The 23863-nt window shown below is 42.4% G+C and overlaps 3 protein-coding genes across 4 annotated transcripts; 2 read left to right on the top strand and 1 right to left on the bottom strand.

Annotated features, from left to right (window-relative positions):
• The first annotated feature begins 1024 nt into the window (after positions 1 to 1024).
• Positions 1025 to 1440, top strand: LOC119421300 (small integral membrane protein 36-like). Its single transcript, XM_037688675.1, has one exon. It carries the CDS (start codon positions 1078 to 1080, stop codon positions 1378 to 1380), a length of 303 nt encoding a protein of 100 aa, XP_037544603.1. The 5' UTR covers positions 1025 to 1077; the 3' UTR covers positions 1381 to 1440.
• mmd (monocyte to macrophage differentiation-associated) lies at positions 1392 to 11968 on the top strand. 2 transcript variants are annotated; one of them, XM_037688673.1, is made up of 7 exons: positions 1392 to 1489; positions 8146 to 8227; positions 8305 to 8465; positions 9434 to 9508; positions 9583 to 9684; positions 10528 to 10597; positions 11369 to 11968. In XM_037688673.1, exons 1-7 carry the CDS (start codon positions 1452 to 1454, stop codon positions 11573 to 11575), a joined length of 735 nt encoding a protein of 244 aa, XP_037544601.1. In that variant the 5' UTR covers positions 1392 to 1451; the 3' UTR covers positions 11576 to 11968. The 2 variants fall into 2 exon arrangements, with proteins under 2 accessions (XP_037544601.1, XP_037544602.1); XM_037688674.1 differs by lacking the exon at positions 1392 to 1489 and adding an exon at positions 6557 to 6920 and having other exon boundaries at positions 11369 to 11967.
• A 645-nt stretch (positions 11969 to 12613) lies between these two features.
• On the bottom strand, positions 12614 to 23518 carry hlfa (HLF transcription factor, PAR bZIP family member a). Its single transcript, XM_037689199.1, has 4 exons — positions 23197 to 23518; positions 22014 to 22373; positions 15916 to 16118; positions 12614 to 15726 (listed from the first exon to the last, which is right to left on the bottom strand). Exons 1-4 carry the CDS (start codon positions 23309 to 23311, stop codon positions 15511 to 15513), a joined length of 894 nt encoding a protein of 297 aa, XP_037545127.1. The 5' UTR covers positions 23312 to 23518; the 3' UTR covers positions 12614 to 15510.
• Positions 23519 to 23863: the final 345 nt, after the last annotated feature.

Raw genomic sequence — 23863 nt, 5'->3', positions numbered from 1 at the left:
AAGGTTCTAAACAAAACGATATGCATATCATAATGAACTCCAAGTTCTTGTGCTTTACATTAACTCAACCTTTGTGAGTAGTTTTAGTTTCCAGACGTGCTGCCCTCTGCTGCCCTCTGCTGTCCAACAACCTGAACACATCCATCTGGATCATCTCTCTCTGATTAACCACAAGACATCTGAGGCACGTAAAGACAAATGCTTCTGGGATATGCCTGGATTGAATCTATGAAATAATCTGAACGTTTCAGGAGGAATCTTTATTCTTCTGTCTGATTTAATTCTGGTCACATGGAGCGCTTTCTCAGTGGCTTTTGAGTGGCGTTCCCCAGCCGTTGGTGAACCAGATGGCTTCCTCTGTCAATCCCCCACTCACAATCAAGATTAGGATTACACCACCCACACAACTGCACAGAGACGCACACAAAGACACACACCCACACATGCAAATGTGTGTTGTTATCCTTGGCAAGACGCTGCACTGACTTCCGTTCATTTCTGCAGTCTAACCCTGACCTGACTCATGACATTACCCTGACCTAATCTTAATCCAGACCTTAGTCCTGACCTAAATCATAACATAAACTGACCTAATCTTAATCCAGACTTTAGGCCGGACCCAGAAAGGGCATCCCACCACATTAGGGCCAAGTTTTTGTGCCCATAAGAGCTACAGGTCCTGACAAGTTGGATGATTATACCAAAGAAGGTCCTAAAAAGATAAGAACAAACAGTCCCCCCCCCCCCCCCCCCCCACACACACACACACACACACACACAGCAGATGATGACGTGCTGCTGCGTTATAGTGAAGCTCAAGTGGTTACAATAATATTACAGGTTGGAGGAGTGAGGCTGATTAAAGTATTTTTACCACAAAGGCGCTCGTGTGAGCTGGAGGGGGGGAGACGGAGACGAGGCAGGGCGGGGGGGAGAGGACAGATGGAAGAGGCTAGAGGGAGCTGATGTCACCAGGACCGGTCAGTGTTTCTCAGTAAGTAAAAGCTGACAGCTCGTTCTGCCTCCCGTCCTGAGAGGTTCTGGTTCTTCGGGGCCTCCCAGCATGAAGCGGGCACCATGGGCTTTCTGGAAAACTACCAGGAGATTGATCCCGTCACTTTGAACCTCTGCATCCTCATCGCCAGCTACGTCATCCTGCTCCTGGTCTTCCTGATATCTTGCATCATGTACGACTGCCGGGGCAAAGATCCCACCAAGGAGTACGCCCCGGACCCGCAGCCGGCCCAGTCTCCCATCAGGCTGGTGGTGATGCAGAGCTCCTCGGCACCGATGGGACGGTGGGACACGGCCAACATGATCACCACCTACCACGAGCCCTCACACTCAGACTTCAGGGAGAAGAAAAGCACCATGGTCTGACTGGAGCGGCGCTGATAAACTGATTTTTGTACAGTTTTTTTTTAATTGTTTTTACTTTTTGTACGGAGACGATGTTTGGGTTTGACTTCCACGGGGCCAGACTCGGAAGGTAAGGAAGACTTGGTTGTGGCTGAAATCCCTCTTCATCTCAAGGATCTCCTCCCCTCAGCCTGCTGTCTGCTCTGGAAAGGAGACGTCACAACTAATGAAGCTCAGGAGTAAAGAGGCCGGTGTCGAGGACGAGTTTAAGATTAAGGTCAGGATGTGGAAAACAGAAAAGTCCCAGAGATGACTCATGTGGCTGTTGTCTGCGTTAGTTTTGTTTCGTGATGAAGACGTTGTCTCTGACGTCACCGGACTTTAAACCTCTTGCTTGATGCGTAGCTATACAGTCGTGACTTAAAGGAATAGTTTGGACGTTTGAAAGTGGGGTAAAGGTTAACCCTTTACAGGCTCTGAACGACTTCACTTGTAAGAAATAAGAGCTTAATTCTGACAGGAAGGATGAGCTAATGGTTAGCCTGAACAGCTTACTGGCTCATGCAAACACTGCTATTAAACTTTGTCGTCACTGCCAATTTAGAATATTCTGAATTATTCTGGAAGGAATTTCATTTGTCTGCAGGAAGTGCCACCAGGCTACACAGGAAATGCTACAGCTTGCTGCTGATGCTAATATTTGTCTATATCAAATTTATTCCTATAGCACATTAAAAAAAAAGTAAGATTAATCAAAAGTATTTTACCAGTTAGTAAAATATAAAATAAAAACAAATAAAAATGGAGTCCCGGGGCCTGACCCGCTCTGCTCTTTAACCTGGACCTGTGCGGCGTCAGCCAATCTGGCTGAACGACCTCGGTGCTTTTGGTGGTGGTGATGGTGGTGGTGGTGGTGGGGGGGGGGTATAAATGTCGAGCAATTTGACTAAAGAGCTGGGTACCAAGCTAAATCTAAACACTGTTTTTCCGTTTGTGGTTTGTTCAAAGAATTATCTACAGCAGGTAAGATGCTGACTGTTCAGAACATTTTCACAGCACCCCACTTCAGAATGTTTAAAACATATTTTTAAGTCCTAAAAAATGTTACACACTGAAATCTGGACAACACGAAGAAGAATTTCTTTAGACAAACGGTGCTTTCAGCTTTTGTTGGACTCTTATTCTGAAATTTTAATTGTGGCAGCAGGACGATGGGCGTTCATCTGTTTGGAGCAACCAGAACACAATATCTAAAATAAATAAATAAACTATGAACGTGTTCTGCAGACAAAGGATTTGAAAGTGTTCATGTTTGAGTCTTGCAGTATGGAGGGTGGAATGTGACAACTTAAATAAATAAATGCATCATAAAATAAACAAATGTAAATGTGCAATTAAATGAATAAATGCCAGATTAAATAATTAAATGTATCATTTAAGTATTTGATATTCCTTTAATATTTAATATTCCTTAGAGAACTTTACAAATTGGCTTTTCTATGTATGCGAATGTTCCTGTAAAGTGCCCTGAGACAACTTTGTTGTGATATGGTGCTATATAAATAAACTGAACTGAATTGAATTAATACATCATTAAATCATTAAATATACAATTATGAATTAAATGTCCCATAAATAAATAAATGTACCTTTTAAATAATGACATTAAATAATTAAATGACATTTTCAAGAAAATTTTCATTTGTAATTGTGTATATAATTTAATGATATATTGCATAATTAAAAGATACATTTAATTATTTAATAGGGCATTTTTTTGTACATTTATTTATTTTATGGTACATTTCTTTATTTAGTTGGACATTTGCATTTATTTATTTCATGATGTATTTATTTATTTAATTTTGTCTTACAGTTGCAGACTTGGCCAGAATAGAAATAACATTTTTTTTGTCCCTCAGTTGGGAAATCCAGGTGTTCCAGCTGCAAAGTGCAGAGCTTGTACAACCAACATTGTATGTGTTCTGTTGGGACGAGCTAACAAAGCTGAACATCATTTATGTGTTTTGACGTTCGTTCAGTTTTACATTTCTTTCATTTTTTTAAGCTTTCACCTACGATGCGTAAAGAGTCAGTCTGGTCTGGAGGTTCAATAACTTTGCTGAAGTTCTCCTTTCCTCCATCAACATCATGTTTCCTCAGATCTCGCTTTGAGTACCGTATTTTCCGGCGTATAAACCGCGTTTATTATGCATTTATATAATGGTCAAAACAGCTTCATGTCGCCTGGGCGGCGCAGCGTCATCCATCCATCGCGTTCCTCCGCCTGCACCAGCTGAGTGAAGCGAGCGCGCATGAGGACTCTGTTGCAGTTCTTAGAAATTTAAAGTGTCAGTCAAAAATTGCGTTATGAATATGGGGAAAAAAAAGTATAAGTCGCAAAACTGACAAATCTATACTAAAAACTGCGACTTATACACGAGAAAATACGGTATCTTCCATTTTTCTCATGTATAAGTCTAATGTATACGTGTATAATATTTTAACTCGCACCAAAATCACTAACCGTACAAGCAAAGGTGCTTTAAAAAAATAAAATCTACATTTTCTTTAACAGAGAGTCTGCTGTTGATATGTTTGCCAAGGAATTTAAAATGTTTGAATTGTTGCAGGTTTCATTAAATAGCTTCAGTTTGATCAAGTAATTCTCGCTGTCACAGCTTTTTTCTAAAAGCCTGTTTAATGTGAAATACAAGTGATATTTATAACGTTTATACGCCTCGTCAGAACATCTTAAAAACAAATACAGCGAGCAAAATTAATCTGTTGTGGAAGAAGTTTTTGGAAGAACCTACATGGCAGCCGGGGATGTTTTGATCGTCAAGTCTTCTCGTGGCCTACGGAGCTAATGATGTGGAGGTAAACACGCCTCAATCATCTATAATATATCAACTGCCAAGAATACGTTGCACGAATATCTAATCTCTTCTCAGCAATGAGTCTAAAGTGTCTCCTGTGATGTGAGAGGGGAGGACAAACGGCAGGTCAACCTTACCCTCCCACCTGAGGAGGCGATTAGTGGCAGTTGGACACAATCAGGCTGCTTACGTCAAGGAAAAAGCAAATTGCTCACAAGTGCGTGTTGCATTTGAGGTGTTTATCAAAGCAGCACGAGGAATAAAACCTAAAGCACAATAAAAGGAAGACATTGCCCCACCGATGTCCTCTTTAACAAACCCAGCGTGGATCAGAATGTGCCCTGACAGAAACCAGATAGATAATTTGGCTTTTACAGACAAACTGCTCATCTCTGAAGAGAAATTCAAGAAATGGAAGCAGAACAGACGGCGTCCTGGTGGATTATTTCTGAAAACTTCAGTAAGCCTGAGGATGTCCCTGCAGTCTTATATAAACTGTTTTATCTGAGAAGCTCTAATCAAGTTGCAGAGGTCTTACGTAAGCCGGCTTTATCAGCTCGACACCGTGTCTGGTTCACCGTCACGCTGAGCAGAGGTGAGGGCATCAACAGATCATGTTCTGAAAAAAACACATCTGAAATACTAAAAGTCCTGTACAGGTAGTAGTTATGTGATTTCAAGTCGATATTTTATCGTTTTCTGCTCGTTTTCCTCCATTTTACAAAAACGCAATCCAAAACTAACCATCCTGCCGTTCATTTTATTTAGACGTCCCAGTGGGAAGGCCCAGAACTCTCTGGAGGGATTAAATTCTTCTCGGGCCTGGGAACACCTCGGGTCCCCAGGAGGAGCTGGAGAGGGAGGCCAGGGTTTCTCTCCTGGGCCTGTTGCTCTGTAACCAGACTGAGATATTATCTGAACATGTCACAGCTCAATATGTTCACTGGGGATTATTTAATCTTCATACTAATTAATATTTAAAGTTTATTTACTTATTATTGTCTGCTAGATTGCTTGATAAGATTTAGTAACTTAATCACCTCATTTATATATATATCTATATCTATATCTATATATATATATATATATATATTACATTATTCCTTTTTGACATGGTAGCTCGTGTGAGCAGAACACATATGAACACAGGCACAATCTGGAAACTGTTTTCAGAGGTATTCTACATTTCTAGGATTATTTCCGTGTTTGTTTCACATGAAAGGAGCCAGATGTGGAGGAAGAATCCTGTACTTTTACTTACATGTACTTGAGTAATAAAATTATCTTGGTACACTGAGATTCTGCATAATAATCCCCAGCCATTCCCACATGCTGTGGTGCCTGAGAAAGATACCCAATCCCTAATTGCTCCCGAGGCACCCACATAGCTGCCCACTGCACCACCTGGGTGTATCTCAGGTGGGATGGGTTAAATGCAAAGAACTAATTTTGCCATATAGGAACATTCAGTGATGATAATCTCAGACGTCCCTTCTCTAAATGTTTAACCCAAATAAATACTCATAATTCAGGAATTCTGTTTATACTTGAAACGTTCTGTTAAAGCTGGAGACGTTTGACGTTTTGGGCTTTATGTGTGATGCTGAGAGCGGAAGGATGTTGCTGCAACTTAAGAAGCTTAAGAAGCTGAAACTGACGAGTTCAAGCTAAAAGCAAAACACAAATAGAAATATAATAGAAGCAACATGCTAAAACCCCAAAAAGCAAAAGACTAACAACTAAAGCAACCAAGTAAAAACAAGCTAAAACTAATAGCAAAAAGGGCCCAAACAAAGCAGGTATGCTGGAATATATTTCTAAGATTATGTTTATTAGGAAACAGAACTTTTATAAAAACCAGAAAAATTACAAAACCCAAAAGTCCTGACACCCATCTCCTGATTAGTGCAGAGTGAATAGTCCTGAGTGTGCAGAAACAGTTAAACTGTAAATAACACACAGATAAACATTAAAAAGCACAACAAAACAAGGAAACCTGACTCAGCACTCACACATTTCATTTTATGGACTGCTAACTCTGTTAAACTTTAATAACTCATGTGAACATATAGATAAACCTTCATTAATATAATGTGATACATATATAACATTTAGATTATTATTGTAGAATAAAGTTCAAAGTCCAGTATTTATCTCATGAATATTGTAGAATAAATTTCACTATTTAACGGTCCCTGTGCTACAGCGCCGCCTACCTCTGCTCTGATTGGTCCGTGTGCCGGCTCTGTCGCTGCTGATTGGCTGACACTGACGTCACTCAACATCTGACCACCGGCAGCTCTGAGCTCCGAGCGGCTCAATCATATTTTTCCCAGATGAGGTGCTGCTCGGCGGGGCTGCTAGCTTTGGGAGTCGCTTTTAGGGTTTGACACAGCTGCTTCTGGCGCTGATGAACGTTTCCGTTTTAAAGATGAGGCTTTGATTTAGCGGATGTTCCAGGATGGTCTTTAGGAAAAGACTAAAATGGTGCGTTTGTAGCGGGAGGATTCAAACAGCCGGCTCGGCGATAGTTAGCAGAGGAGCTAATGCTAGGCCTTCCGTTTCCGGTAGTCAGGAACATTTGATCATTTTATTAAAGCACTTTGTCGCTGTGTAGTTTCCGGATTGTGATCGTTTCTTGCTTCGTGGCGACGACATGAGGAAAGTTAACTCCTATCAGAGGTGGGTGACTTATTTTTTTTTTGGCTTTTTGCAGGTAAAATGATTCATTTTACTGAGTTTTTTTTTAGCTAAACTTTAGCTTTTGTGGATTATTGAGCAGGCATCAGGATACTTTCTAAACTGGCTTTACATCAAAAACACTGCAGCTGTTATTCCTAATATTTGTATTAATTGGAGCTTTTTTCCAAAATTAAAGAGGGATAAATCAGTCTCCTGGTTCTACAATGTGATTTTAGCTTTTATCTTGAAGGTTTTTTATTTTTTTTATTCAAACTTTATTTATTTATTTATCCAGATTAGTCTCACTGAGTCATGAGGACTAATTTACAAAAGACCTGTTTTTGACACACAACATAAAGTACAGTAAAATGCAATTAAAATAAAAGTAGTGTTATAAAACAATACATCAAGGTACAACATAAACAATGTAAAATACTTTTAATTTAATTTACTGAACATTTCTTGACGTTTCTTTTGACTAAAAGTGATAACTCCATAACTGATCAGGTTATTCAAATTAAATATTTATGAAGCAGGATAATCTCACTTGTGTACATTTTATGCGTTGTGTATTTTATTACATTGTTATGAATGAATGGCTCCGTCTTTGTGTATTAAATCAGATTTGGATCAGAACATTTTGTTTTAAATATATAAAAGTCTGTTTCCACTGTTTGTCTTTTTCAAATGTTTTTATGATGGTTTATATGTTTTTTTTATGAAAGTGTTCACCATTTTCTTACATCTTTCATTTAGTTTGACTCAGATTTATTGTTCTTTATATAACTGATGCAAGAAAAAAGCCTTTTGTTGGATTCATTAGTGCCATATCGTCCAAATTATCATCATTTCTCCTCTCGTTTCTCGCTCTTATCAGTAAATAAAAGTTTCCTGTACGTCTTGTAACCATGTCTTCAGATTAGGATGCAGTTCAGGACTTTTTACAGGTTTGTTGGATGTTAACAGCATCACCTTTGCCCCACTGAAGCTCATGGGGGTTCGGTTGATTTCCTCCTGATAAGAAAGGTCACAGTCGATGCTAATCTCACTCATAATCTCAGCAGGCTTCCCAGAAATGTTATCTTAATCTCTGAATTTGCAGTCACGAGTGCAAAGTGACTGAGCGCACAACGTTTCACGGGTTCAGCCTCAACTCTGCATTTTTCTGCCCGTTCTGTTCAGCGTCGGGCTCCTGAATTATTGATGTTTTGACGGTTCGTTTCAGGTTCATGAACACACGAGCCTCCTCTAACTGCCGCTACCAGCCCACCTGCTACGAACACGCCGCCAACTTCTACACTCATGCTGTGAGAGCTCCATTCCTGTTTCAGTTTTTAATGTAAAAACACCCAGAGTCTGATGATCTGTGCCACGGTCCTTTCAGCTCCTCGTCGTGCCGGCCTTCGTGGGCATGACGCTGCTGCACCGTCTCTCCGACAACAGCTGGGAGAGGATCACCGCCTGGGTGTACGGCGTGGGTCTGTGCGGCCTGTTCCTGGTTTCCACCGTGTTTCATATCGTCACCTGGAAGAAGAGCCACATGAGGTGAGGAGGAGGGGGGAGACAGCCAGGTGGGGGACATGTCCCAGGAAAAAAAAAAAGTGTACCTAAACATGGATGAGGACGTCTTATGGGACAGAATCATGAAGATGGTTCCGGTCGGAGCAGTCCGTGCGCCGCCTCGCAGGAAATAACGCGCTGCTTTAATGTTTATGTTCCTTCGTCTTCTCAGTGTTGAACTTTAAACGAGCCTCAGAAGGGACTTCTTTACTTTGTGATGCTTTTTTCAATAATCCTGCTAAGACCGTCACAGTGAGATTATAGCAAATCCAGCTTTTACATTGTCCAACATTCATTAAAAAAAGATAATGTCTGAAAAATAAAGTTCACAGCCAGACAACCAGTGCAAAGATGCATCTCAATATTTAGGTATGTACTTAATTTATCATATTAATACTTTTAGTGCCTGGTTGGTGAAATAAAGTACATTATACACAAGAGCTTTTCTGGTTTCATTAAATGTTTTTTTGTTAAAGCAGCTAAAAGTGATACAAGCCTCTAATTAATACACCGTCTGAAAGAAACTCAAATGATTTTGCAACAGTTTTATCCATGACTGGAGTTTATTTGTTATCGTTTATGTCACTCTAAAGTTTTTATATGTTTTAGTTGACAGGGCTGTATGAAACCAGTTTATCATTTCTGTTCTTAAATTCTAGGTTTTATGAAATAACCACATTGATTATCTGGTGGGTCAATAAAGTTTTGACCGTTCATTGAGAAATGTCACAAATTTGAACAAAAATGCATAAAGTTGAATCCATGGATTTAGAAACGCGCCGCCCACCAAACCTAAAGAGCTCATCGGATCCGTCTCAGTCGTTTCTTCGCATCACTCGGCATCTGTTCCTGTAGACCAGGGACGGGTTTCCTCAGGTTCAGTTTCCGCTCTGCGTGTCAGCGAGTCCACTTCAATACCAGAACCGGTCTGAAGCAGCTGTTGTGTGTTGCAGGTCGGTGGAACAATGCTTCCACATGTGCGACAGAGTGGTCATCTACTTCTTCATCGCCGCCTCCTACACACCGTGGTGAGCATCCGCCCGCACTCAGAACACCCGGGTCAGAACCCAACCGTTAATCGTCTGTTTTTGCCGTCACTCAGGCTGAACCTGCGGGAGCTGGATCCTCTGGCTGCACACATGCGCTGGTTCGTGTGGCTCATGGCCGCTGCCGGAACCATTTACGTCTTCATCTATCATGAACGGTGAGTTCACGTCTCATCTGAGTCGGGTCCTGGGTCCGTTTCGAAGCTGTCAGGAGGAGCTGGGGAGTTCTGGACGTATTCCAAATTAGAAACTTTCCAGGGAAAGCTGTGAATTTATGGGAATTAACTCTAAACAAAAATATAAATGTTTTGTTCCTAACATGAACCCTCCTGCTGCCCTTGGGTCAAGGTCAGTTTGTTGGTCATTTTGACCCACGGGCAGCAGGAGGGTTCATGACCCAACAGGCAAATGATGACATCACAGCATCATAACCACACATTGATGGTTGATGCTTAATTTATTTATTTACATTATAAGATGCTTTTCGTCATTTTATTCACTTAAAAACAAACCCCCAAAAAATCAGTAAATTAAGTATCATGAAAAAATTATAATCTGTTCACGTGTTTGGTAATTATTAAGATTTAATCTGCATAAAAACAACAAATTTCAGAAAAATACATTTAACAACAAAACTAGTTACAACTCTGAACAAAACTCTTTATATGTCTCCATTTCATCCTGTCTCTGCGTGTCCCCTCTGTCCCTACGTGTCCCCTCTGTCCCTACATGTCCCCTCTCATGGATGGTCCAAGAAAATGAGTTTTTTCTTGTGATTATGCTGAAATGTGTTTTCTGCAGTTCTCTTTAAAATCCCTGTTAAGAACCAACCCTCAACTCTTCCACTTCCAGGTTTATTCCCATAAATTCTCGTTAATTCCAATAAAAAAGTTCACAACTTTTAAATCAAAATCATTCCATTCAGTCTGTACGGTGATGTTTTTACATTTGGTTATCGTCCTGGTTGAATATTTTCCAGCTGACGTTGTGTGTCCACGCAGGTATAAACTCGTCGAGCTGGCCTTCTATCTGACCATGGGCTTCTTTCCTGCGTCCGTTGTGACGTCCATGGTAAGAAAGTTGTTACGTTTCTGTTTTGTTTAAAAGCCACTTCTTTATGTAGCAGAGCTTCAGCACGTGAAGGTGTCAGGAGTTTAATTTGAACTGTTAAATATTAAGATTAGGATTAAATTAGGACTAACTGTTAATATAAGAGTTTTATGTAAACAAACATGTTTTGTGTTAGCAGAATTTAATTCTAACTTTGAAACTTATCCAACATTAATAAAACTTAGCTCAAGTTGCCTTTTTGGACATGCATGCATATTTGTACAAATTGTACTTGAGAGGAGATTATTACAGCCTCATATAAAATCAAGAATGATGATGATGATGATATCAGAACGGGATCGGCCGATATCCACATTTATGTATCGGGATCAGAAGTAAAAAAAACGTGGATCGGTGCATCCCTAGTTTTATGTTTGTGTAGAAAGATAATTTTTGCCTTTAAAGCTCAAGTTTGAGGCTGAATTATATTTCTCGTTTGTGCTGCCCTCTTGTGGCTCCAAAGTGTATTACAGTTTTAACTTTTTGTGTTTAATTATGAAAAAAATAACTTTTTGGTGTTGTAAAATTTATATCTGAGGTGTCAAACCCTAAAGTAACTTAGTTCTAGTCTGTTCATATTTATCAAAAACATTAGTTTTTGTTTGGTTTCATACTTTTTTCACTGAATATTTGTAAAATATGATCACGCGGGCCGGATGAACGTGTAGAAAGGGCCACGTTTGGCCCCCGGGCCTTCACTTGAGGAAATGATGTTTGACTTTGTGTTTTCAGAACAACACGGACGGTCTTCACGAGCTGGCGTGCGGCGGCCTCATCTACTGCCTCGGCGTCGTCTTCTTCAAGAGCGACGGCGTCATCCCTTTCGCCCACGCCATCTGGCACGTGTTTGTGGCGCTGGCGGCCGCCGTGCACTACTACGCCATCTGGAAGTACCTCTACAAGGCTCCCAGCGCCGAGGCCCTCCTCAACTCACTGTGACCCCCCGCAGCGCTCTGAAGACGCACAAACGAGACTCCCGGCTGCAAGTCGAGCAAATGTTTACAAGAACACGGACCTTCAGCTGTTTACCGTTTTCTAATCAGCCGGAGGACGATCAGCGTCTGATGAACTCGACGTGTTTTTTAAAGCTCAAGTCATGAGCCGAGACGAGAGAGAGCGCTTAAACGTATTTTGAAACCGTGGCACATTTCTGAGAGTTTACAAGACTTTTTATCGACATGAACGAAGTCCCGCTCCGCTTCGAGGGTGGGTGCGTGCAGAGGCGGGGCTAAAATTCACCTGTTAAAACCAAAAGGTGTCAAACACGGGAAACTGCACACGAACTGTGCCAAAGTGAAGAAACTTAAAACAAACGTTTGATTAAAATCAGTTTATATATATATATATATATATATTTTAAATCTGCGTATTTAAAACATTTTTCTAAAAATGTTTAAATTGGACCCGTGGTTTATTTTGCTTTGTTACTACAGAACAAAACGTTTAAATTCTTGTCATAAAATGTAGTTTTTCCTGTTTTTACTCCGAGTTTATTTGGACCCGGCGTGCACTTTGTTCCTCCGTGGAGCCGACGGGACGGAGTCCTTGTGTCGGAGCCGGCTCCCGGTGTCGTCAGAAAGTGATTTATAGTATTTCAGACGGTATTTCATGACGGGACGGAGCTTTTCCACTTTTCTAATGTGAACAGTGTTCGTGCGTGTTGTTCGGTGTTACATTTCCACTCTGACCTGCACTTTTAGGCTGATCTGATCAGTTTTTGTAAATTTGCTTCGTTTTTTTTTTGTAAGTTGTAGCAGCATCCCAAACTGATTGATCCCAACTCTCCTCTGATCCACTCTGTTTTGTACATTTGTATGTTCTGTCGTCGACGCTGTGATCCGTGTGCAGGGAAATGCTTTTTGTTTGTTCCCCTGGCTGCTGCCTCCGTAATGTGACAATAAAACCGTCTCCAGGAAATCTGAAATGTCTACTTTTAAAATGTTCAAAAACGTGTAAGAAACAGTTCCATAAAGAAGAAAACGTGAAAAGAACAGGGATTTTTTTATTGGACACTAAAAATTACAGAGGTTTTCAGGTTGAACAGCACAAATAAATGTTCTGCATCGATTCCATCACAGTTCCTCCTTTTTAAGCTGAACTTTTTTTAAACGCTCTGAAACGATCTGTTGGTGTTGCCATGAATACGATGGTTACATGAAAACGTAATTTACAGGTTTGGATGCACCGAGAAGCCCGTCGGCGCAGACGTTTGAACCCACCCGTGGTGAAATCTTCACACAGCTGAGACTGAGGAGAACAGTCGGTGAATTCAAGGCACTGGACTCAGAGTTACGGTCAACGTTTCCAGGTGAGGTAGTGAAGTCACTCGACTGCGAGGTAACGTTTGGGATATCGTGGATGAAATATTGGCTTTTTCCTGTTTCTATGGTACAGCTCACGTTTAAAAAGATGCTCTAAAAAATTTGGGAGGCATCAAACCCTGACTATCGTCTGTGCAGTTATTCTGAAGCGCTTCAAACTTAAATCCACACGCAGCTTTGGATCAAATCAAACTAAGGAGGCCAAGACGAGAACGTCGGCTTTGTTTGGAGTTCAGGTAAAAATCTCTCAAACGGCTGCTTTTAAAGTAAAAGGAACCAAACTGATTAAACTCGGATAGTGATGGAAGTCCAGAGGTGCCACAATAAAAAAGGAGGGGAGACCAAAAATAACATGTTATGAATCAAACTGAAAAGCTTCAAAGTGAATTTAAACCTCACTAAATTAAAGAAAAGGCCATTGTATTTGTGTTAATCGTTGCTGTAACTAAAGTAAAATTTGGGTAAATAAAGCTTCAAATGCACAGAAAAAATTAGTTTAAACACAAAACTTTCCTGCCAGATACCCAAGTGTTCAACTAATAAAGAAAAACTGTTTTGTCTGCAGGATGAACAAAAACTAAAGGAGAGCAACGTTGCCAACAAACGCAGCCGTGCACGTGGAACAATATTTTAAACTGAACGCAAAAGTTTTCACATTTTTGGGCAAAATTGCATCAAATTACTGAGCGGTCAAACCAAAAGGCAGGTATTTCCAAAAGTGTAGATTATTAGATGAATTAATGAGCTCTGGGTTGGTTTAAGTGCATGCATATGTGGGGGGAGGGAAGAAGTAATATTTGCACATTTGGACTTCCATACATCAAAACAGAACTCGCAGTTTTAGCGTTGAACAACACGTTCCCGTCTTGGGCCGACTGGTAAACATCTACAGCACTACAACATTTAAGGGATCTCACAGGAAGCTTAACGCTTCCTGGTGGTCATCACTCGTGTTCAGGGACTCGTTACAACTGCGTTAACTAAATTTCTCATTCACCCAGAAAAAAGCAGCAAAAAGAACCAGCTATAGATTTCCCTTCCGTCATTGTAACGTCGTCCCAGCAGGTCAGAGAAGCTGCCCCAAAAACAATGACAGAGATCTGCAGAAGGTGCATGCACCAAAAACTTTAGGATTCCTTGCCAATTTTTTAAAGGTGCTAACTAAAGATACATTCTTCAACCTGGGCTGCAATTTCCTCTCTTTTGATTTAAACAGGTATGGAAGCCTGCAGGTGACACCAGGAAATCATATCGCTGATGTAAAGATGACAGTAATGCCCACAAAGTTTTGATTTACTACAAATCTCTGTAAAACGTTATGATACAATATTAAAATACCACTACATGTGCATCTGCTTTTTTTTTTTTTTCTACTTATATACTTTTTAATAATAATAATAATAATTATCTGGACCTGTTGTGCCTTTAAAATACATAATTCGCTCGTGTGTAAGAAAAATACTGTACAAACAGGAACAACTTTCTATAAACGTGTCTTGTTGCTGATAAAGTCGGTTCTGATGGGGACCGGTTAAACTGATCGGGTCAACCACAGTATTGGACAACACCAGCCAACTTTGAGGGTTTTCTCTTCCGCCAACGTCTTCTACATTCAACCAGCCATCTTTTAAAAAAAAAAAAAAAAAAAAAAAAAGAAGGCAAACGCACAGCGACGCAGAGAGAGCTCGGAGACATCCGCACTGACTCGTAGAATAAAAACACTCGGATTAATCGTGCTGAACTTAAACAGAAGCTGAGAAATTAACAAGTCTGAAGAAAACAAGTTTTCATCCAGTGAACCCATGCTGGATCTGAAAGGAGGCTAAACAACAAGCTGTAAGAGTAGTGTCAATACTAACAATTATATCAACATAATACATATATATGTTTATATATTTATAAAAAATAACAATCATCCATCTGAAAAATAAAAAGGGAGATAAATATGAGGCAGAGGACGTTTGAAGCAACATGGGATCAGATTGTGAGACGCTCGTTAGTGCAGACTAACCCGGTTAACGACGACAAGCGGGGAGAAACATCGAAGCTCGGTCGGGACTAAAATTATTGCTCAAGTGTTAAAACGAACAAAAAAAAAAAGGGCAAATCTGTGCCTCGATTGCACGAGAAAAAAAAAACAAAAAACATGAAGTGATATCAAAAATGCAAGATCTGAGACGTTGCTTTAGGTGAAACATGAAGAAGAAACGTTCTGTCGGCGGCGCCGGCAGGAGGATCAGGGAAACAGTTTTTAGTTCTGATCTCACGTAGAAAACCGGTTTGAACAAACAGCGTGTTTCTTAAGGTGGGGGGGGGGGGGGGGGGGGGGGGAGTTCTGTTGTGTTGGCTCGTAACTCCTCACAGGACGTTAAAGTAGGAAGTATGCACATGGAAATATTTATAGATTTATCCGTGTATAAATTCTCAAACGTGTTCAGAAAATAAAAGCAGGAACAGATGAAATTAAGCTTATGATAGACGTGGGGGGGGGCACCAGAAGAGACACGTTGTCCTTCAAACTGGAGAGGAGGAGATGGGGGGTGAGACGGGGGCTCACAGGGACCCGTGCCGGGCTTCGTATTTAGCCAGAATGTTCTTGCAGCGGCCCAGCTCCTTCCTCAAGTCCGCCACCTCCATGCGGAGCGCGGCGTTCTCCTTCTCCAGGAAGCCGGCCCGGATGGCGATCTGGTTCTCCTTGAGCCGGCGGGCGTCTCGCGAGCGCTTGGCCGCCACGTTGTTCTTTCTGCGCCGGGCCCAGTACCGATCGTCCTGCGGAGGGGGGGGAGCGGACCAGAACCACGAGCGTTAAACAATATTTACAGAAACAGAAATTCTCCAGGCTGTTCCCGAGTTTACAGTTTTACACTTTCCAATGAAACTGCAGACAGAAGATCTGATCCAACCCTGCATTAACACCCCCAACAAACAAACAAACAAACAAAGAGTGCAGCCGCTCACCTTCAGGTCTTCTGGAATGAAGACCTTGCGAGCTTTTTTGATCATGGGCTGTGGCTTCAGCTCCTCGGCAGAGAACTTGCGCTTCCTGGGGTCGAACATCTCCTGGCCGGGCACGCTGGACAGGGCCAGGTCTGCGGGGTCCGGGTCGTAGGTCACGGGCACCTGGATGGACTCGGGGTCGATGGGGCTGGGGGTGTCTCTGGCTGAAGGCAGAAGAGAGAACTTTTATTTACCAGCAGACACAAAAGAAAGCCTTTGTCTTGGAGGAGTCAGAAAATCAAAGGTCAAAGGTCATTACTGAAAAAAAATCAAATTTTGACACCGAGTGGATTAATTAGTTTAACATCCTGAGTCCTCAGGAGAGTACAGTCCTTGAATCCAGAGAACTAACAAAAGAGAAAAAAAAATCAAATAAATCCAGAGCACTTCTTAGAAATGCCTCCTCTGACCAGCAGGTGGCGCTGGTACAAAGCTGAAAAACATTTACACCACATCTCAAGAACAGCTTTAACCTCCAGTCAGCTGATCTGTGAACAGCCTCTGCGGCGCCTTCAAGGCTGCAGGAAAAGGCAGCATCTGAGGCGCTGAACACCTGGCAGGTGCGTTCTGAAAGATGGCAGCTGCTGCCGACCTTCGACCTCTCTGAGCACGCGCACAGCTGCAGCCGACGTTTAAGACTGAGCTTTACGCAGTTTAAAATAACAAAAGCGTCAGAAACCAACAGGAAGTCTGAAGGTCTGCATCAAGAGCTGAACAATGAAACTATTTACTTTGGTCTAATCCAGGTGATTTTACACATCATTGCTTCATGACACAATAAATGGGCTCTCATTCAATATTAATAATTCATAAAAGCTGCAAAGTTTTTATTTTTATTTTAGGCCTTCAGTGCAACAGAGTTTGAACTAAACTTATTATGATGCAGATCTGCTGCGTCCTGCTGGAGCTGCACAATATTAGAAAAACTTGTGATTTTATTGTTTAATATGGTGATGATTGCATGAATTGCAATAAACTAATATTTTCCTCACTTTCTCTCTTGCCGCCAGCGAGCATCTGTTGGATCGATCAAATCTACTGTATCATTAGCACGCAGGCACTTGAAACATCACAGCCAATTATCTTGATTTATTGCAGTCCACGCTCACAGACATTGTCATGACAATAAATATGGAATATTGTGCAGTCCTAACCTCGATATTAATAATGTTTCTTAGGGTAGTTTTGGATAAATGTGCACCTCGAATGGTTTGTGTCACGGTTTCTGAATGAACGGATCCCACACACACATTTGATGAGAAGCGTCAGGTGTATATATTAGAAGTCATCGGAAAGAGTTCTGAAGAATCGTAGTTTGGTTTCCTGACAGAGACGAGCCGACGCGTCAGAACGGTCGAAGGTAATCCATCTTTAAACTCGGGACACAAATAGGCCGACTTAACCTCCGACCTTCCATCGACCGAGCGCTGCCAGGAAACAAGCTTGTTCCCAACGAAAACCTGCGTCTGTGAGGAACGCCATCCAACCTGAGAACAGTCGGGCCTCGCCCTGACCGCCGAGTTAAAGCACAGAGCAGGTCGTCCGGCAGGCGAGTCGTCCCTCCCCCGCATCAGAAAATCTTAAAATTTACCTCACAGGTGACGAACGGCAGCCATGACAGCTGGCTCGTAAAGAAAGACTCGTTTTAGTGCAGGTCGGACTCGGTGATCGTATCTCTGCGAGTCTCATCATCGTGTCGGTGATGACGTGGAGCTGTCGCTCATTTCTGAGCTGCTGAACTCTGGGCAGCCAGTTCTTTCCCTCCCAGTGATTAAAGGGCACGACTGAGATTAACCTCCACCATAAAACCTTTCAGCTCATTAAATTATTGTCTTTTTTTTTTTTTAACATCGCAGAAATAAATCATGCATCCTAAACCCAAAACAATTAAAAGCCTCGTGCTACATGAAGACGCTGTACTTTGCCAGAAATACTCACTAAAGCTTGTTTCGTTACCCAGAGCTGAAAATAACTCCTCCAGTTTTTTTTAAAGAAACTACAGCTCCATGTTGGTTTAAGAAGATTACGAGACATTTTAAAACAAACTAAAGATACGCACCCAGAGGTCGACGTAAAACGACATATAGACGTGCACGCTCACTGTGAGCTACAAGCTGAATCTTTATTTTCCTACTTGGTTAATTGATTAAGTGCAAACGAGGCAGATTATTTAAAAAGTGGACAGGATTTTCTCTCTTCCTGCACAAATCGGTGCAGTTTTTCAACATTTACGTCCCTGTACTCTGACACACGGTGCACTTTGTTGTGGGTTTTTTTAAATCAGATTTATTGTCAGGAACAGTTAAAATAAGTCTAATTTTCTCTGTCTTCATGGCAGAGATTTAGGACACATGTTGATCCTGACACAGACCACATGATGGGAGCGAACAGCCGCCAGCAAGAAGGAACAAACAGCAACACTTCAGTCTGAGAACAGGTCTGATCAGTGGCTGTTATGTAAATCGTTTCTAAATGTAGATGGGAATCATTTTGCTCATATTTCAGATGGTTTGTTTGTTGCCAGGCCATCTGTCGCGCGCCCTTTGACCCTTCCTACGATTAACTTCCTGTTTGACTCCACGGTTTGGGTCCATCTCCGGACGCGGGCGACCACACAGAGAAAACGCAGCCTCTGTTTACGATAACGCCGGTTATTAGAGCGCAGGCTGGACGAGACCAGGCTCGCTGAGCTGGAACAATACGGAGCGCACGTGACAGAAGCGCACGCACGGGTCCATGTGACCTCTGCAGGGTACAGCCTGTGCTCTGGCGCTCAGGCCTGTGCTGCAGCCGAGGCCCAGCGAGGAGGGGGCGACAGCCTCCTGTCTGCAGCTCGCATGTGTCCGTCACATGGCCGTGCACGGTGCAGGAAAGCCTGCGCTCGTTCACGTGAGAGCTAGACGTGTGCACGCAGACAGAACCCAACACGCAGAGTTCTGCTCTGCAGGGAGGCTGGAGGAAACACCGGAGCGTCCGTTCATCCAGAGGTGTGCAACCTGCGGCTCGGGGGCCGCACGGGGTCCGTCGGCTGCGGCCCTTCGCTTTACAAGAAAGACGGGAATTAAAATTCATAACGATACGAATCTGTGAAGATTAATCGATTTGGAAAGAGTTGAAGATGTGCATGATGCGACAGCAAGCCGTGCACAGATGCAGTTTTGGGAATACAGCAGTCCCTCGCTACTTCGCGGTTCGTCTGTCGCAGACTCGCTCCATCGCGGTTTTTCAAAATAAGATCGGACATGACGCACAGTTGGCTGACTGATGGATGAGCCGCACCATCGGCATGGAACTTTTATTTAAAATAAATTATATTAAATTGTTTCGTACCTGCTGCACCTGTGTGCAGCCCATACTGCTGCAGCTGATCAGCTGTTCTGCGTGCAGAGCGGAGAAGTGGGCGTGGCCATGGGAAGGGTTTAAAATGCCTTTAAAAATACATTTTAAAAAAGTAATATATATATATATATATATATATATATATATATATATATATATATATAGATAGATATTATAATAAACTACTACTTACTACTTGTAATAATATTCCTACTTTGTGGTTTTTCACTCATCGCTGGTCATCAGGGTACGGATCCCCCGCGATAAACGAGGGACTACCGTAAGTCCAGTCTTCGTTCCAACAGAATCTGATCAGTTTAATAATTAGGAGCAGCTCGTTTGCATCATACGAGCTCTTTATGAGAAGCAAAGACAACAACAACAAAAAAAAGAGCCAGTTCGTAAATCTAGGAAAAACTGCTGTACGTCGGCAGACTATCGGAAAGTTTTCAAAATAAAAAAAAAATCCACTCGTTTCATTTTTTAATCAACTATAAGGTTTTAAATTTGTATAATAAAGTCCAATAAACATTTAATTAATTCTCATACAAGGTAATGCACACGTCTGTTTCAGGCATTATTACATTTAAAGTCTCTTTTTTAATTAATTAAATTAAGTCACATGCCGAAGTGTCCCTGGGCAAGACACTGAACCCCTCGTAGCCTCTGATACGTGTCCCATCGGTGTTTGAATGTGATAAAGCTCTGATTAGTCTCTTTAGAATGACTTGTTCAATTAGCTTTGTAGATCTCGAGTGCTGTGTGAACGGGTAAATGAGGCAGATTGTTGTGTAAAGCGCGTTGAGTATCTCGATAAGATAGAAAGACGCTATACAAGTACAGTCCATTTACCATTTAAAATCTAGGATTATGAATTAAAAACTGATATTTTCCAAACTCTCTGTATAATCTGCCTTTTCTGGGGGTTGTTTGACTTCCAGCGCTGACTGAACGCTGCAGAGTCACTTTGGTAAACAGATATGCAACTTAACCGATTAAATTATGTAATTTGTTACGTTTTATCTTTTAATTAATTTACTTCTTTGCTCCGTGTTCCGACTGACGGCCTGAAACTACAGTTAGAAACCACCGCCTGATTTGTTTTTGTAGCGTTTCCTGTTTATGTGAGGAAAAACCCTGAGAATTTATTTAATAAATAAAAAAGTTAAATAGCTCCAGACTTTGTTTACAGAACCGCGGCGAAGTTTGTCCCTCTTGATCGTGTAGGCGGAGGGCCGAGCGCACCGGGAGGAAACGTTGACGAGGCTGCGAACAGCACGCTGAAATTCAGCTCGAAGGAGCCCAGTTTAACGAATTTAATGGTCGTGTTCTCCACCACTTTTACCCAAAACCACTCAAACAGGATTAGATCTATTTAAATGTGTTCAGGCTGACAAACAAGCAGAGTCCAGATCAATCCCTGAAGATGGGATCATCAGTCCTCTGTTATCATCGAGAAGCTTCGATCAACATTCTTTCAACCTTTATTTAGACAGGTAAATCCCATTGAGCCTTGAGGATTCATTTACGAGAGAGACCTGATTTCAACAAAGAATGATGACAACAGAACACGGCGAGGTTAATCTGGGTTTTTCCCATTAATGATCTGCCTAACTGGGTCATTAGTGCTCTGCTGGACACTCTGTGAAAGGCACTTGTGGACTGAGGTCAGAGTCACCAAGACCTGCACACCTTCGGCGCTCACAGGCCCACAAACACCCCACAGTCTCCATCTGTTCAAACGCTCAGCCTTCTACTGGGAGAGTATGGATGGAAACCACTAACAGCCTCTCAAACGCATTAAACAACAATATAATAATAATAATAATAATAATAATGTCAGCACTGTATGTATGTATGATGACCCATCCACCACCGGGTGGTGCGGTGGGCGGCTGGGGGGGGGGCGAGGTTTTGGGGATGGGGTGTGCTGCCCAGAGACACCACATGATATGCAGTGACTAGGGATCGAACCTGGGACTTTTGGGTCCCAAGCCGGCTGCCCTGCCTCTACACCATCTTGGCCCCCAAGGGGTAGCAACAGGTTTACATGGTTTTGGTGTTTGGTGAATTAAAAATAGGCTCCAGCAGGAGTTTAAACTCCAGTCTAACATGATTTCAGCTCATTCAACAAGATTTTACATCATGTGAAGTTTGGTTTAGAGTGACTTCTGCGGCGTTTTTGTGGGAAAATCCAACCAAATAATGCTGCAACATGGCTCAGGATTTGTTTAAAATGTAAAAACTTTGGGTCTACAGGGCAGCAAACAGTGTAGTGCTTTTATAACTTTGGGTAATGAAAAAGACTAAATGAATTCCATGGTAAATCTTCACAACAACTGCTCAAAAAGCTCAAGTAAACAACAATAATCAAGAGTTTGTGAAAGAAGCCGAGCTGCATTCTTGGACTAAAGCCTGTTTAGCCTGATCTTTGGGATTCCAAAGTCCAGCTCAGGGCAGAAAAACGTTATCTCAGTGTGGGTTTAGAGCTCTAAGCAGGGAAGATTTGCTGTTTCTGAGGTGAAAGTGGAGCAGCAGATTCAGGATGAGAACGTTTTAGCATGTCAGGGGTCAGTTTAATGTGAAGTGTGTGTGCAGCAGGTGTGGAAGCTGCAGCCGAGCCTCCCCACTGACACTGAGAAGGTGCAAAGAAAAATGAGAATCCACGTGCATCTGTGCATGCAGGTGTATGTTCATGTGCACGTCAGGTTGCTTCATACCTGCCGTGCTGGGGCTGTGCAGGCAGGTCTGAGGGGCCATGGCTGTGTGAACTGACGTGGTGGCGCGGCTGCTGAGGTCCACCACCGACGGGGTGGGCGGAGTGGGAGGCGGGGCTTGCTGCAGGGGAGCTTGAGGCGGCTGCGGCTTCTGGGAGGCCTGGTCACCCTGCGCCGTGTTGGCGGGGATGCCGTTCTCCAACAGGAACTCGTCCAGGTCCATGTATTCCAGCTGAAAGCCATCTCCATCGTAAGGCAGGGTCTTGTCCCACAGGGTGGGACCGAGGAAGGCCGACTGTGGGTGGCTGGCCGTGTTGCTCTCATCCTCCAACTTCTTCTCTTTCTCCTTATCCTTCCCAAATCCTGAAAAATGTGCACACAGTCAGTACATTGTATCTGTGCTGAGAGGAATCACGAGTCATTGCATGGGTTCAAATACAAAAAAGAAAAGTAGTCTCATCCAGAGGGGTCATTTTATCTACTTTAACATGAGGGAATTTATTTAATTAGAATATGAAGGGAGTTTGTCATTTTTATCAATACACCAGAGTATCATTTTCCAATAAAACACCCATTTACTTCAGATAAAGTGGTTGCAAGACTATAAACTAGATGTTTTAAACAGAAGACAAGTAAAAGGAAACCAAACTGCATTAGAAAAAAGGAAATGTGATATTTTATTGGTGCAGATTGTCCCTTAAAAGTTCATAATTACATGTTCATGATCAAATAATGCACATAAAGATGCTCCATAACAGACAAACTGCCCTCTGTTGACAATTACAGGTATTGCTAATAAGTCTAATTTAAAAAGGAGATTTAAAGGTTAACAGCTTTAACAAAACTAAAAACAGCAGTCACGTTTAACTAAATACACACTATGATTTGCGTATTATTAGGAATATAAGTACGTTTAAACCCGAAATTCACGCCAAACTTTCAATCAACACAAATTAATTTAAGATGCAACATGTTCTTATTTCTCTCATCTTTGTTACTTTTCGCCTAATTACGTTACGTTTAATTTTTGACAAAGATCGTAAAAAGAAAAGAGGGGCCACTCTGCGTGTGGGTAAACCCATGTCCTTCACTCTGGTTAATCTGTCAAATCCGTGACCGTCTGGAGAGCGAGAGCTGTCAGCGTGTTTGTCCGCGTGCGGGTAAGTTTCCGGACATTTAAACGCACCTTCATCGTGATGAAAAGGCAGCTTCAGAGGGTTCTCCAGCAGGGACTTCAGGACTCCGTGCGTCGGCGGCAGAAAAGTTGGGTTTATTGACAGAGGTCTGGCCATTTTTTCCATACGTCTTGAAGGGGCAACTGGAAAGGAAAGCTCGCGAAGACCGAATAAATTTTCTCCCCCAACCCCCGAGAAGAAAAAAACTATCAGACGTGACCAAAGCCGGCTCGTGGAGCCAAACGACGCCGGGGCTCGGGTGGTGAAGACGGGGCTCCGCGCGGCAGCAGGTCGGCGAGCTGCAGGCTGTCTGTCCGTCTGTCGCTGAGGCTCAGCGGCTGATAGCTGGGGGAGGAGGGGGGAGGCGGAGGGAGCGGAGCCGGACCCGCTACACTAACCCCGCCTATGCCAGGAGGCTCGCGCCGCTGACGTCCAACCGCCGGGGGGCGGGGACTGAAGCTGTGGTGCATTCAGGACACATTAAGTAAAGAACAATTCTGCAGGTTTCTTAAATGGCAGTCGGAAAAAAATGGTTGTTTACCTTTAAGGTGACCGATTTACTGAAAAATAAATATACTACTATGATTTACTCAAGTAAAAGTTCAAAACACTGGACTGCAAGTACAATCCTACAGTAAATATATCAGAGTCAGAGTCAGAGTTTCTTTATTGTCATTC

The sequence above is a fragment of the Nematolebias whitei genome, chromosome 15, assembly GCF_014905685.2.
Source record: "Nematolebias whitei isolate Nwh7 chromosome 15, NemWhi1, whole genome shotgun sequence".
Taxonomy (NCBI): domain Eukaryota; kingdom Metazoa; phylum Chordata; class Actinopteri; order Cyprinodontiformes; family Rivulidae; genus Nematolebias; species Nematolebias whitei.
Note: the sequence above shows the minus strand (reverse complement) of the source record. Positions and strands in the feature narration are given on the sequence as shown.